The sequence below is a fragment of the Pholcus phalangioides genome, unplaced genomic scaffold (assembly GCF_987345545.1).
Source record: "Pholcus phalangioides strain wild (caught in Gottingen) unplaced genomic scaffold, Ppha-v1.0 ptg000008l_1, whole genome shotgun sequence".
Lineage (NCBI taxonomy): Eukaryota > Metazoa > Arthropoda > Arachnida > Araneae > Pholcidae > Pholcus > Pholcus phalangioides.
This window is the reverse complement of record NW_028301601.1, coordinates 26040078-26053909: the sequence shown is the minus strand read 5'-3', so window position 1 is coordinate 26053909 and position 13832 is coordinate 26040078. Positions and strand designations below refer to the sequence as shown.

General features: G+C 36.5%; 1 protein-coding gene across 1 annotated transcript in view; it reads left to right on the top strand.

The window, feature by feature from the left end:
- The first annotated feature begins 923 nt into the window (after positions 1-923).
- The window catches only part of LOC149084096 (uncharacterized), a 55409-nt gene continuing 42500 nt past the window's right edge, over positions 924-13832 (top strand). The window contains exons 1-4 of the mRNA XM_089235261.1: positions 924-1088; positions 7692-7865; positions 13086-13331; positions 13536-13745. Coding sequence (XP_089091387.1) covers positions 944-1088; positions 7692-7865; positions 13086-13331; positions 13536-13745 — 775 coding nt within the window. The 5' untranslated portion in view covers positions 924-943. The remainder of the gene's footprint in view (positions 1089-7691; positions 7866-13085; positions 13332-13535; positions 13746-13832) is intronic.

Sequence of the window (13832 nt, the reverse complement as noted above, 5' to 3'; positions counted from 1 at the left end):
GGGCTTTAATGCGTTATATTTTATCATGTGTGTGTATATAGTTTTTGGTTTTTATACTTGCACTTTCAATCGGGTTGTCGTATTTTAGAAATATATGACATCCATGTTTGTAATGGACATCTTTTCTGCAGCCACCTCGTTGGGCATTTTGTCTGTTGCGGCGTTTGTATTTGTACTATATTGATACCCATTAACGGACAAAATATTCGATCCAAAATGTGTCCGTTATCGAAAGTTTTCACTGTATGCATGTGACATGTGTGTTGCCCTTATTTTTCCCGTGAAACACATTTACATGGGTGAAGACATGATTTAATATTTACTGTATTTATAACCAAGGGTTATTTATAAACAATATTTGGAAACTTCACTCATGACTAGCAACATTTTCGGCAGGAAATTTCCCGTATTTGTGATTCGTATTTCTGCATTATTCTCGATCAAACAAATATGTTCACTCCTTATCATAATGAAATGACAATATATGTGTGTGCACAGCATTTGATTGCATCTGATTATATTTTCAGTATCAAAAGGAAAACATCAATCTCGGGTTGCAACGACAAAATTTCGTAGTATTTCGATGTCGTTATAGCCGAGATTTTATTATGTTGCGTATATAATCTAAATTTTCAGAAAAAGTGGTGAAATTTTAGTATCGTCCACGCAATAGTGATTCAATAATGTTGAATTTCGCGCATCCGGAAAATTATTATCATCATGCTGTAACAGCTGTTCCATTTATTGTTTTTGGATAAAATAAGAGGAGAAAGAGAGGGGAGAAATAACTAGAAAATATGAAATCCCTCCTCTCCGAGAGTGATATCGAACACGCGTCGAAAGGTACTTGGTAAATTGCGCCATGGGGGTATCAGCCGATACGATAACGGTTATCTATCTTTCTTGTAGTTATCTATCCAGATAACTGAATTAGTATTGTCATATGAAACAACAGGTTATTATATCGTTCTTTTTCAATTTGACAACGGCTGTACGCACACCTCTTTTTCGTGTAATTTTTCACCTGAAGTACATAAAAGACTACAAAAACGTTTCAAACATGAGATTGTACGTAATTTTCATGATGGGTAAGTGATTTCATAACTAACTGCACGCAAATTAATCTGCTAACTGCAGAAAATAATATGCATTAATTTGAATACACTTTCGCAATATTTATGAGTTTCGTATAATTATTTTAACGGTGGGAAATGTCGGGCCTCTCTTTTTTTTACAAACCATATTACGGAAATTGCCGAAATTTCAAACTCTACAGCCGAAAATACATTATTCAAATTATGTTTTTCAAAATCAGTTTAAGAGGATTCCGCTTATCCAAGTTTCGGGTTTTCTGAAGTAGTTTTCATAAATTGAATCTTTTAAATGGAAGTTCGAAACTTTCACCACTGTTTCCCGTCATGGGCGATATTTCCCCCGAGGAAGGGTTTCAATTGCAATGAAACGGACCAGGAGGGCGTAAAAGCTGCATCTTGTGAGTTTTCTTAGCCACTGGGAGATAAGAATTTATTTTTTCTGAGAAGGGAAATGCATCTGATGAGGAAAACGGATTTCCAAGGCTGATTACTTGATGACGGAACCCTTTGAGCGACACGGTAGAAATCCCTATACTCCCCATCAAAATGTAATATCGTTTTTTAATGAATTATGCTCTCTTCTGATTTTCAGCAAGTGCAAACTTAAAAGTACTGTATAGGGCAAAAGTGTTCCATTGAGAAATCAACTTTACAAAATATCGGGACTTGTAAATGCTGAAATAAGAAGTTTTTGAGAAGGCGAGATATATCTCGTCAATGCTGCTTAAAATGTTTCCTTTCGAAGCGTAGTGGTCTCGCGGGTTTCAAACGTGAAGTTTCTCGCGGAATCCTTGATAGTTATAAGGCTGTTCCGCGGAACCCTGGATGATAATGAGGCTGTTCTAGGGTCTCCGTCCCGTGTCCGGTTGAACTCATGGTTAGGACTCACAAAATTGAAGCCCTGTCTGTCTATTGGGAGGAGTATTCACGAATCAAGAGATTTGATTAGAACCATCACCAGAAGAAAACTCCCATATTAAAAACTCTGACATATGCTACAACCGAAATAATCATAATGCTAATCATTAAATCGTAGGGGGTTCACTTGAGCTGTCGGTGACTATCTCCCGAGTCCGAAAATCAAGATCTATCCTCAATGGTTCAAGTGAGCACTATGACCCTCACAATTGTAGGACCGGCAGGGCTCTAGCACGGGGTGGGGGCCCGAGAAAAATTCCATTATGTCTTTTTTTACACACGAGTTCACTATAGAAGAGGCCCCACCAAAGATCTCAGTCTTAGGAGCCTAGCTCCAGGATGGAGGGGCGCATGATGAGCACCGAGATGCTCGAATGTACATATGCACCTTCATGTGGAGTTTGTTTTTTATTGGTACAAACCATCAAAGTTGTACTTCGCAAACAATGATCAAGCGGTACAAATGACTTGTGGTAGAATTTGCGTTACCCAGGTTGCACCATTAGAAGGCCTACCACATTGCTATACCCTGTCCCCTGGTTACGAGCGTTAAGGTACGCAATGTCGACTTTAGAAGGGGGCACATTGGGCATGAGGAGCACAAGGAATGTCTCCCAGAGAAACTTTGAGCTACTAAGCTTCAGAAAGCATTATAAATTAACAGAAAATGGATAAAGATAACATACGGTATAAAGGTATTTTCTTTCGATATTTTAATTTTTTACAAAAAAAATATATATTTTTTTAATTCCTAATCGGGGGAGGGGGGGGGGTCTCCTATGTTCTCTCATGCGTACAACACCTATTTTCACAAACGTATGAAATCTTGGCTGCTACTTCGCTAGAAAATTTCCCAGCAACGCATAAATAAAAAGGGTAGAGCAAAACTTGATCTTCATCTTCATGCTCGCGTGTGTAGGCAACAAACATTACACGGAGAATCACGATTTTAAAAACTAGGAAAAGAGGAGAGCGATTCTGGGATTTTCAATAAATAAATTTTGTGTTTGGATTCAGAATAAATGTTAATTTATAAATTTTCATGTTTCCTCATAAAAGTGCTTACAAGCATATTTGTGATACTTGATTGAATACGATTTTTCTTCAAATTATTTTTAGTAAATTTTAGGAAGAATTTTAATATGTTACATGATATTTAATGTGCAAAATAGCTCAGTTAACCCTTTGAAGGGCAGACGCTTTTCCAAAATTCATAGGGAAAAATTTAAACAGGTGAGCCCAATATATCTTCTCTTTACAAAGAAGAATTATTAAGGACGGCAAAATATTATTCGCTTCAGGAGGCAGAATTTCTAGAACTGGCCCTGGAGAGTATCCTAGTACCACAGAGAAGCTCTATATACCCAGGTTGAGAACCGCTGCTGTAAAATACCTACTTACATTCTGGAAGTATCAATTTTAATGCACTTGAATCATTTGAAATTTTTAAATCTGGTAGTTGTGGTCTTCGTAGGTCCTCCATTTGTTGTTCTCAAATGCATGTCACTCTTCTGGATGCTCACGTACAATAGTGTTCACAAAATTTTCTCAGGGGATGAGGGATGCAACTTTCCTTTTCTTCCAAGGGGAGGGTTTGTTCTTTATTCCAAACGTACACCATGATCTCAACTAAAGACCGGGGGGAAGGGGGTTAAGCTCCTCTTCCCCTGCGTACGCCTATGTTCACATGCTATCACACTTTCTACGTCACTCTTTTCGTTCCTCACTCACTGATCTTTTCTTGTCACTCCACATGCTTGCACACTCTCTAGGTTACTGTTTTCGTCCCTCGCTCTCACTAGGTCTCTCTCATGCGTACACATTCTCCAGATTGGTCGCTCAAATGCTTCCACACACTTTCTACGTCACACTCTTTTTTGATCACACACTAGTCTATTCCTTCGCTTTCTTTCGATTTTGCTCACTTACCTGATCCCTCTCTATAAGTCACTCTCTTTGGCTGCTCACTAGCATAGTTCCTTGATTTATAGGCAGAAGAGGATTTATAGTTTTGCTACCTTTTCTCTCATTCTGCTCTAACACTTCCTTAACCACCGATTCCTGAACTTCTACGTCCCTCCGAATTTGCCACTCAGAGCTATAGTCCACTTAGATTCCCCCGTAGCTATGCCTCTGAGCAGTGTCCGCCAGTACGCGTGATTCACGCATCAAAATTCAATTTTACTCCTCTAAATTTCATAGAGGAGTGAAAATACTCCTTCGAATTTCAAGTATGTGTATTTCTTCTGTGTCAGCCAAGATGATGCAGGGTTATTCATCTTCACGTACAATTTTTTCTGGAATTTTATTGCAAAATTCCATGTATTAAATCTCTGTTCCTGGAGGCACATTCTCCTACAAACCATCTTAGGAAACCCACTGAAAGTTCAAATTTAAGTGCTGCCCCTCTGATGAAAGCCCCACGCCTTGCACAGCTTTTTCAGGCTGCGGACCAGCTATGCGGTATTTCTGCCGCTCGTGATCCAGAAACGTGTATAAGAAGTGACCATATGACCCGTGGTCGTTCCAACTTCCGTTTTTTTTCTCTGTTTTCAACAAGTCTTAGTTGAATTTTTGAAATCAAGAATTAAGATTCTTTTCAGAACTTCTTAAATTTTATTAGGATAATAATTATCATTATCATAATTATCATTACTTTTCGGAGTCATAATAATTATGACTCCGAAAAGTAATCATATATAATTAATTACCCTCATAAATTTATTCTATTAACATATTTGTTTTTCTGGGGAATTATACTTTGGTTTGAAGTAGAGAAGGCCGTGGTCTGCTAAAGTTGGTTTTCTGTGGTTCCCAACTTCGAGGCGCGAATAAAAACCGATCTTCCAGTTAAGAAGTCTCGTAACAGAGAGCGTCATGTCTACAGCGATTCAGTTATTCAATCATTACACTTCCCTCATACTTTAAAAAATAAACAGCAGATGGCAGCACTACAACAAGCATTACACCGAAACAAACTGTAGGTTCACAACACGTACATTCCAACATGTCCACCAATTCGTTAGAATTTCCGCAGAGTAACGTGTACGAGGTGCATGTGTGGTTTAGAAGTAGCAGTTGTAGGGAAGGCCGGGAAGTATGCTTGCTTCTTTCAATTTAGCGAGCCGATCTCCTCGTTAAAAAGTCTCGCCACAGAGAGCAACAGGCCTGCAACGTTACAAATAATCAATCATTACATTTCACTCACAATTTGAAGTATAGATGGCAGCACTGAAATATCATACACAACACTAGCTACACACTCAGACTGTTAGGTGCACTCACTTTGTTCCAGACTCTGCCACGAAGCTGGGCTGGAAGAGATCTCGGCAACGGGATAAGTCCGGTGGCAGAGACCCTGGCGTTCATTCCTTCTTTTAATTTAGATTTTTCAGTATTTTTCCCGCAATACTTACAGCCAAACGTGACCGATGCTGCGGACACATAGCGGCATTGTTTGGCTACAAATAAATGATGAAAATATCACTTGAAATTATTGGCTCATTTCATAAAATCTGTTTAAAAAATTGTTAAAATCCCATGAAATTCACACCAGACGTGGGGCACGTTGGCATTACCTCTGGGGATAAGTTGGCATAACATGATGGTCATTGGGATCTGAGAAATGCACGTAAGAATTCCAGGTTTTTGCATCGTTCCTGTGAAAAAAGGGGATTAGAAAAGTGTTCATTAAAACGATGTTTTCACTATAAAGGTATTCGTTAAAACGGGATTTAACTGTACTAAATCGGTAAGTCGGAATGTATAAAACATGCTCTACGCCAGGGGTCTTCAATCCATGTCCCCGCGGGTCAGATGTGGCCCTCGGAGCTTTTTGCAGTGGCCGCCTAACATTTTGAGAAACCAGCTATTCAAGATAGAAAAACAAAGTACAACAAAAAAATCGTTGATCTATGATTTCATATATTTCGAGAGGCGAAATTCGGCATCCAAAAGATGTACACAATTACAAAATTTACAAAAATGCTGAAAAAAAAGAAAGAATTTTAGAAATATTGAAAAAAAATAATTGACAGAAATTTATAATTAATGAAAAAAATGCTACAGAATTACTGAAAGAAATAATTGCAGAACTACCGGTAGAAATAAATAACTTTAGAGTTTTTTAGAGTTATTTCAGAATTTTTAGAAGTAGAAGGAAGAAATGATGATTTGAAATTTCAAGAATTGAAAGGATTGAAATTTATTGTTTCATGAAAAAAATTAAGAATTTTGAAAGAAGTTTCTTAATTAATGAAAATTTGTAATTAATGAAATTAATAATACAAGAATTATTGGAGCAAATTTCGGAAAATCAATAAAAAAAATTATAATTCAAAATTATTTTTCATACAAATTTCTCAGAAGTAATAAAAGAAATAATTAATAAAAAAAAAAATTGAATCGGTGATAGAATTTATTTCAAAATAAATAAAAATTTCAATTTAATGAATAAAAAATTATTTCAGAGTAAATAAAAGAGTTAAATAATTTCTGGAATCTCATTTAATAACGGGGACGGCTTCATAACTAACCACTCGGTGGCCCCGCGGGCTTAATAGAAAGTTTTAATTTGGCCCGCAAGGTCCGAAAGGTTAAAAACACCCTACTCTCGGTCTACATGTACCACAGCTGGGATGGCAACTTGCCCCAACATGATTCTTCACATAAGAGGTCTGCCCCACTGTTCCACAAAAGTTTAATGAAGCATTTTAACGCTTGAATACAAAACGTTGTCGACCCTTTTACCGTTCACAATTGGTGAAAACGTCTCAATGGACGTCAAATAATAAAAAAAAAAGACTTTGAGTACGAAAAAGAAAAAAAAAAAGATATCTTTTTTCAGGAAATCAGGAAACTTGCTGTCATTACTCTCTGGGAGCTCCCGCCGCACTAAAACCACTGATACGATAGATGATGCAACACCTTCAGGTGGTTTGACAGTAGTAATAATAATAGCAGTCAGTGCTCACTACGATAGAAAAGAGAAGCTGTACGTACAACTAATCCCGGTTTCCCCTCTACGCATAATTTTCCGCGATTGAGAATTGAGTGATAGTTGGCAAGTTCACTTATACCTTTGACCATTTTTTTTTTTGTGTGCTGTAACTGGCAACTTCACTTCCTTTCACAATTGTTTCTACTGTAACTAGCAACTTTTATTGCCTTTTTAGGCTGTAACCGAGAACTTTACAAGCCTTGATAACTTTTGTGGCGATATCCCGTACTTTCATGAAAGAAATATCACCAGCCTAGGTATTTATTGTGTTTTGTGGGTTAAAACTCTTCTACCGGAACAACTTCCGTGGACCAGATGGAGCCCCTTGACGGGCCGGAGGTTGTGCATCCCTGCTCTGACATGCTCTAATTCGGTAGAAATTCCCCTTCAAGAAAGTTTGCGATGTGTATGTACTTTTAGGATAGTAGTAATAGAACTTGAAAATCACAAACATTTTTATTTTTCTGTCTTGGGCCCGGGATTAAATTATAAAAGTTATATAAAAGATCTTTTACAAAACTTGAAAAAAAAAAAACCCAATATTTTTATTGGTTTCATTTTCTCGAATGTAACGGATGCACTTATTGGTTGAATTTTTCAAGTTTTATAAAAGAACTTTTATAAAACGTTTATAGTGTAATCCAGCCCTCTTACGAACATATATGTTTAAAACATTTTAGCATTTGCTGCCGTCTCTTTCCGTGAAGCAAGTTCGGCACGCATTCCTCGTCAGGTCGATCCTCTGTTCGCACCCGTCCCTGACACAATCTTGTCGCTCGGAAAGGGTTTTGTAATTGATGATGACGATGATGACGGCAATGTAGAAAATCAAATCTTCTTTGGTAGCTCAGAAGGTGAGTATGCGTAATTCGAGGATATTTTCCTCACGAAAATATTTCGGACATTGAAAAAATGCCACAACTTTTATACTTTGTTTTTTGATGGATTTGCCATTCATTTAAAAAATTATTTCCTGAGAGATATTTGACATGAAAGTAGAGGCAGAGATGAGTTTTTTTCCTTCCTTAAAAAATTAACATCTCAAATAATAAATATCTTCACAACATCCAGTCTTCTGTATATCTTGAGAGATATTGCTTTTAAAATTGAATTATGGTATCGAAAATTTGTTTCACGAATACGTTTTGGCAACCTATTGAAACCAGTTTTTGAAGAAACAATTTATCAAAATTACAATGTCAATATTATGCATTCCAATCAAATCTAATTTATTCGTTTATGATGAATTTGAAATATTCAAACATTCCCCATTTATAGTAAAATATGTGATACGCGCCCTTTGCACAATTGAGCCAAAACGGATTATCAATAAAAAACCATTTTGTGATTGAGTTGTGCTTATTGTATGCTAAAAAAATGCCTTTTAAAAAGAAAAATAATAATTACTTAGCCAGTTAATTAGATATTTGGATCGATAGCTTTACTAGGACCATTTAGGCAGGGGGTGCCCTAAAACCGGTTTTCTAGCTACTCTTTTCGGAAAATCAAGTGACGTCACCCGATTCCTCACGCGACCGTCTCCCGTTGGAACACTGAGTAAAATTGCTGTTTCTTGATAATTTTTTTTGCATAGTTCTAATTCACAAAACTCTATCAATTTTTTAGAGTAGATGCCACAAATACCGCTGATTGTCAAAATGTATTTTTTTTTTTTTTTTTTGGAAGTTTTTTTCGACCCATGTATGCAATGTTAAATCAATGGGAAGTATGCACGTTTGTAAAATCAAAAAGGGAAACGGAAAGGGAATTATCAGAATGGGGGGAAAACATTTTCCCCATAAATGATGGCCTTTTGCAACGTTCAGTGGGAATGTATAAATTGGAATAAGTTATGTTTTCATCTTTTTCTTATAACTCGGCCTTACATTCAGAGCCGCAACTAGGGAAGAGCAGGCGGATTCGGTCTGGAAGGGGGGGGGGCAAATTTCATCCTTTCACCTCTCCTTCAATCAACATTACAAGCTGGGCCGCAACTAGATGCTTGGTCACCCGGGGCAAGTGCGCATTTTAGCGCCCCCTTGTAATGTTGAAGGAGAGGTTTGGGAATAAAATTTGCGACCCCTCTAGTCCAGCGCCCTGGGCCATGACCCCCACATCCTGGAGTGGGACCCCTAGGCTGGAATTTGCGGACCCCCCGACCAGACTTTCACGGGCCCTTTTATGATGGATTTATAGCGTGAAAAACAAAAAATAATGAAAATCATCCTGGGGTCCCGGGGCTGGAACCTTGCCAGCCCACCCCTTGTGGGGGGCATGCCCTGGGCATGAGACCCACCTCCCCCCCCCCCTTAGTTGCGACCCCGATTACAAGGGAACGCCAGAATATGCAATTGATTGGCTGACCAAACATCGGTTCCCATATTACTTGTAGAACATAGAACAGGGCCTGATTTCCGCATGGGGAAGTGAAGCATTTGCTCTGGGACAGGACCGGAAATAGATACTTGAGCAGTCGGAGCAAGCAAGTATTTTGGCGTCCCCTTGTAATGTCAAAAATTTAGCCCAGGATCCGGAGCACCAGACCCACCCGTTCCCCTCCGGCGCCCTGCCTAGAAGCTCCAACATTTAAACAACATGCGTTCACTGATTAACAAAACGTCTTTGATCCAGGTCACGGATACCCCCCATGTCTGATTTGAGCCCCGACATGGATGTTCAAATTCTTCGGTTTGCGGCCCATATGACAATGAAATCAGGGATAAAATTAGAAGATAACAGAGCAGAGAACAGAAGCTAGATAAAAATCTTAGTCTCGGGGTCCTTTCAAAAATTAAGGCCCCCCCATCCAAGGATGTGGGGGGCTGCAGATTCACTACCATATGTGTGTGTCTTTTAATAAATCGACGTATTTTTCATCAATGGATTCAATAAAATTTCAAGTTTTGACTTTTCAAAGTATGTAGTTAGCGTAAAATATTATACATAATCAATGCAGGAAAACCCATTTTTTACGGCCCCTAATATTATGCGGCCCGGTGCGATCGCACCCTTTGCAGCTGCCTAATTTCGGCCCTGGGGGGTTGGCAATTGTGCACACTAGGTTAACCAAACGTATTATGAAGTAGGGTTCTTCAACCTTTTTCTAGTCGCGAGCACTGCCTGTACTCATCATCAAAAGAAGAGCACCCTTACAGCAAGTTTGACATACGAATGCATGAAATCAGGATGATTTTAATCCTTGAATGCAATATGTAATAATAATAATTAATAATTAATAATAATTATTATTTATTAATTATTATTTAATAATTATTATTTATTAATTATTATTTAATTATTATTTATTAATTATTATTTAATAATTATTATTTATTAATTATTATTTAATAATTATTATTTAATAATTATTATTTATTAATTATTATTTAATAATTATTATTTATTAATTATTATTTAATAATAAATGTTAACAATAACTGTTATTACCGATACATTTTTTTTAATTCAACCAAAATTATTAAACATTTTTAAATGTATCTAATATTTTTCTTTCCCTGAATGTTTTTTTCTCCGTAAAGACGCGTTTCTGATAATTTCCCTCTCATGGTTTCTAGAATTTCCCTCTCAGGGAACAGAGAAGCTGCTTCCATTGACTTAACGTTGCATTACATGAGTTGGGAAAAAAATTCATTAAAAATCAAATAAATTTTTTAAAAATAAAAAAAAATATCTTGACAATAAGCGGTTTTTGTGGCATCCGCTCAAAAAAAATAATGAAGTTCTGAGCGGGAAAACTATGCGAAATAATTCAGGAAAAACCAACAATTTTACATTTTGCTCCCGTTTGAGTGGGTCACATGAGGAATCGGGTGACGTCAAAACCAGTTTCATTCTGAAGCGCGCTTGCTAATACTTAACCTTATATATTCTAGAAACCTTGCATTTAGGTTCGAGTAAATATATTACTAGGACCTGATATTTAGGGAGGGGGACAAGTAGGTCAGGTTTCTCGGCCGCCGGACCAAAGGGGCCATAAATTTCACCCATTTACCACTCTTCAACATGGGGCGCCAAAATGCGTGCTGACAAAGCATCTATAGTCCGTTTCAGGTTAACTTTGCAGTGAAGGGGAAGCTACGAGGGAACCGCATCACTCGTTGCTATGGGAACGAAAGCCTCTTAACCAATGTATCGATGCGCGGCCTCGGTAAGGTATGGCCGATTCTCGCCAATCTCACTGAGAAAAATCTTTTTTTACGTGTAACGTAATTGCACAGTTAAATTAGTAATAATTATAGAATTATAGGAAAACCATTGCCGATACTTTCAGAAATTAAAGTGAGGTTTTTGAAATCATTTGTTTTGTTTTTTGATTAGAAAGTGTTTTAAAATTTAGAAAAAATAATTATCTTCTATCAGCGTGTCACTTACTCTTCATTAATGTGCCGTAAGTAACACTAAAAATTTCAAAAAACAGTCATATTTTTCTGCAATATTTCCCTTCCCTCAGCTGAAATTTATTTACAAAAAAAAAAAATCCAAACAATATTATGAAAGCAACGTATAATTTTAAAATACTGTATATTAAATTACCATGACTCTCAAAAACGTGGGGAGTTTTAATTTTTTCTTCAATTTATATGGAAAAAATGAATGTTAAATAAAATTAAGAAGAAGCAGATTGACTCTGTTTTCACGTGTAAATGCAGGAATAGCACCAAATAATGATAATGATACGGAAAAGTTTAGAATTTTTCTACTCACTTTTCTCGCCGAAATTTCCGTCGCTCGACCTTACCCCCTTCCCCGAATGGTATACGTCGATGCCACTTGTTTTCACGACAGTTTTAGTCTTTTGCTACGGTTGATGTGCTGCTCATGGTTATTACGGATGATTCTTATCGAGTTTTGTTTACAGCGAGTATTCAAAAAGCGAAAATATAGCATTCAGGAATGGAAGAGCAGAGAACTTTAGCGTGGCTATCTCTGGTGAAAATAAAGACACAACTGTCACATAAAATATGAAAGCCCAAACCACTGTGGACCCCCCCCCCCTCTCATTTATTTTATCTGAAGAGACACTATAAAGGCAAGGGAGAAACAGGTGGGTGGAAGATGACGTCCGTTGGTGTGAGTGGAAGTCGCGACTCTGTCAATACTCTCCGTGATCGGAAACTAAAACTATCCCATAAACATAGCAAAAAATAAATAATTTAAAAAAAGGAGGATCTAAAACAAAAAACTTCTGCACCCATAGACGGCCTCTCACAATAGTATCGGCAATCTCGTGGAAGAGAAACACTTCTTGTAATCTATGAGTGAATATCTGAACTCACTGAAGCCTATTTTGGGGAGAAAATAAAACTGATTGAATATTCGTTTTTATGTAAGCCTATAACTGCATGTAAAACTGCATGAAAAATTGAATCGTTATGGAAAATTCAACCAAATAACGAAAAAAAATGTACATATACAGTTTACAATTGTGTAACGGAAAAAACACGACAGTGATATTGGCGGGGAAAATTTCTAGGATATCGCGCCAGAATGTCGTTGCCGTTGCTATGGATTTTTAATAATGGTAACCAATATTTTTTTATAATTTAAAAATTTTAAACAAGTAAACATCAGTTCAAAACGATGTTTTTTTCAGTATTTTTTTTCAAAATCATAGAAAAAATTGAAATATTCTGAATAAATGTTCATCTTAAACCTCCGATATATGAAAACTATATTTTGCGGCGAAAGAATACACTCTCTACCTTTCTCTTCACTGCAAAGCTAACCTAAAACAGACTATAGTTGCGGTCCTGCTTTTGTTTATTTGAAACTTTTTGTTTCTTTTTATTTATCTTATTACATGTTTATTATATGTATTATTTATTCTTCCAAATTCTCCTTTAATTTTGTTTATCCTAAATAATTTTATGTACCCCCTCATTTTTATAGAATTAATTTGAGTATATTTCAAAATTTAATTTATATTTCTTCTATGCAGGATTTATAAATGTTTCCCAATCGCTCTTGCATTTTACTATGTAAAAAAAAATAATAGAAGAATCGAAATGAGAATTGAAGGGTTTAATATAAAATGATTTTCATACCATACTTAGAGGATTCAAAGGAGAAAGACTGGAAAGACTGGAAAGACATTTTCGGAAAGAAGGATAATAAGAAAGGCAAGTTCACTTGTCCGAAACGAAATGGCGAGTTTCCAGACCCAAAAGACTGTAAGAAGTATTACGAGTGCCTAAATTACAAGCCAAAACAAAAATCATGTCATGGAGACAAGCTTTTTGACATTAAAAAAAAGAAATGTGAAGATAAGCACAAGGCGACTTGCGAGACAGATGACAAAAGTTAGTGCTGCAAAATTTTATAAACATGTATACGGTGTATGTATAATATCACATCATTTAGCATTTTAATCTTTAAATACGGCAAATATTTTTCTCAACTTTTTAAGTAAATCTCGTTATAAAGTAACTCGAAAAACTCTTTAAAAATACTAACATGCAAAGCATATTTTCCATACCCCTCATCGAACTTTTTTATTAATTTAGAAGATAGCAGTGAAGAAGAGGACGTTTTCAAGTGCCCTTATAGATATGGAGCATTTGAGCATCCCAAAGATTGCTCAAAATTTTACCTCTGTCTCAACAAGAAAGCAATGTTAAAATCATGCAAGGAAGGGCAATTGTTCGATTCCAAGAACCACAGATCCTGCAAAGATAAGAAGAAAGTCGATTGTGGATCTAAATTTAATCCGTATGGTGAGTAGCCAGACATTAGTTCCTAAATTATTGTTTGTGGAGAAAAGAAACTAAACATTATATTTTTCTTTATTGAAATATTAAAAA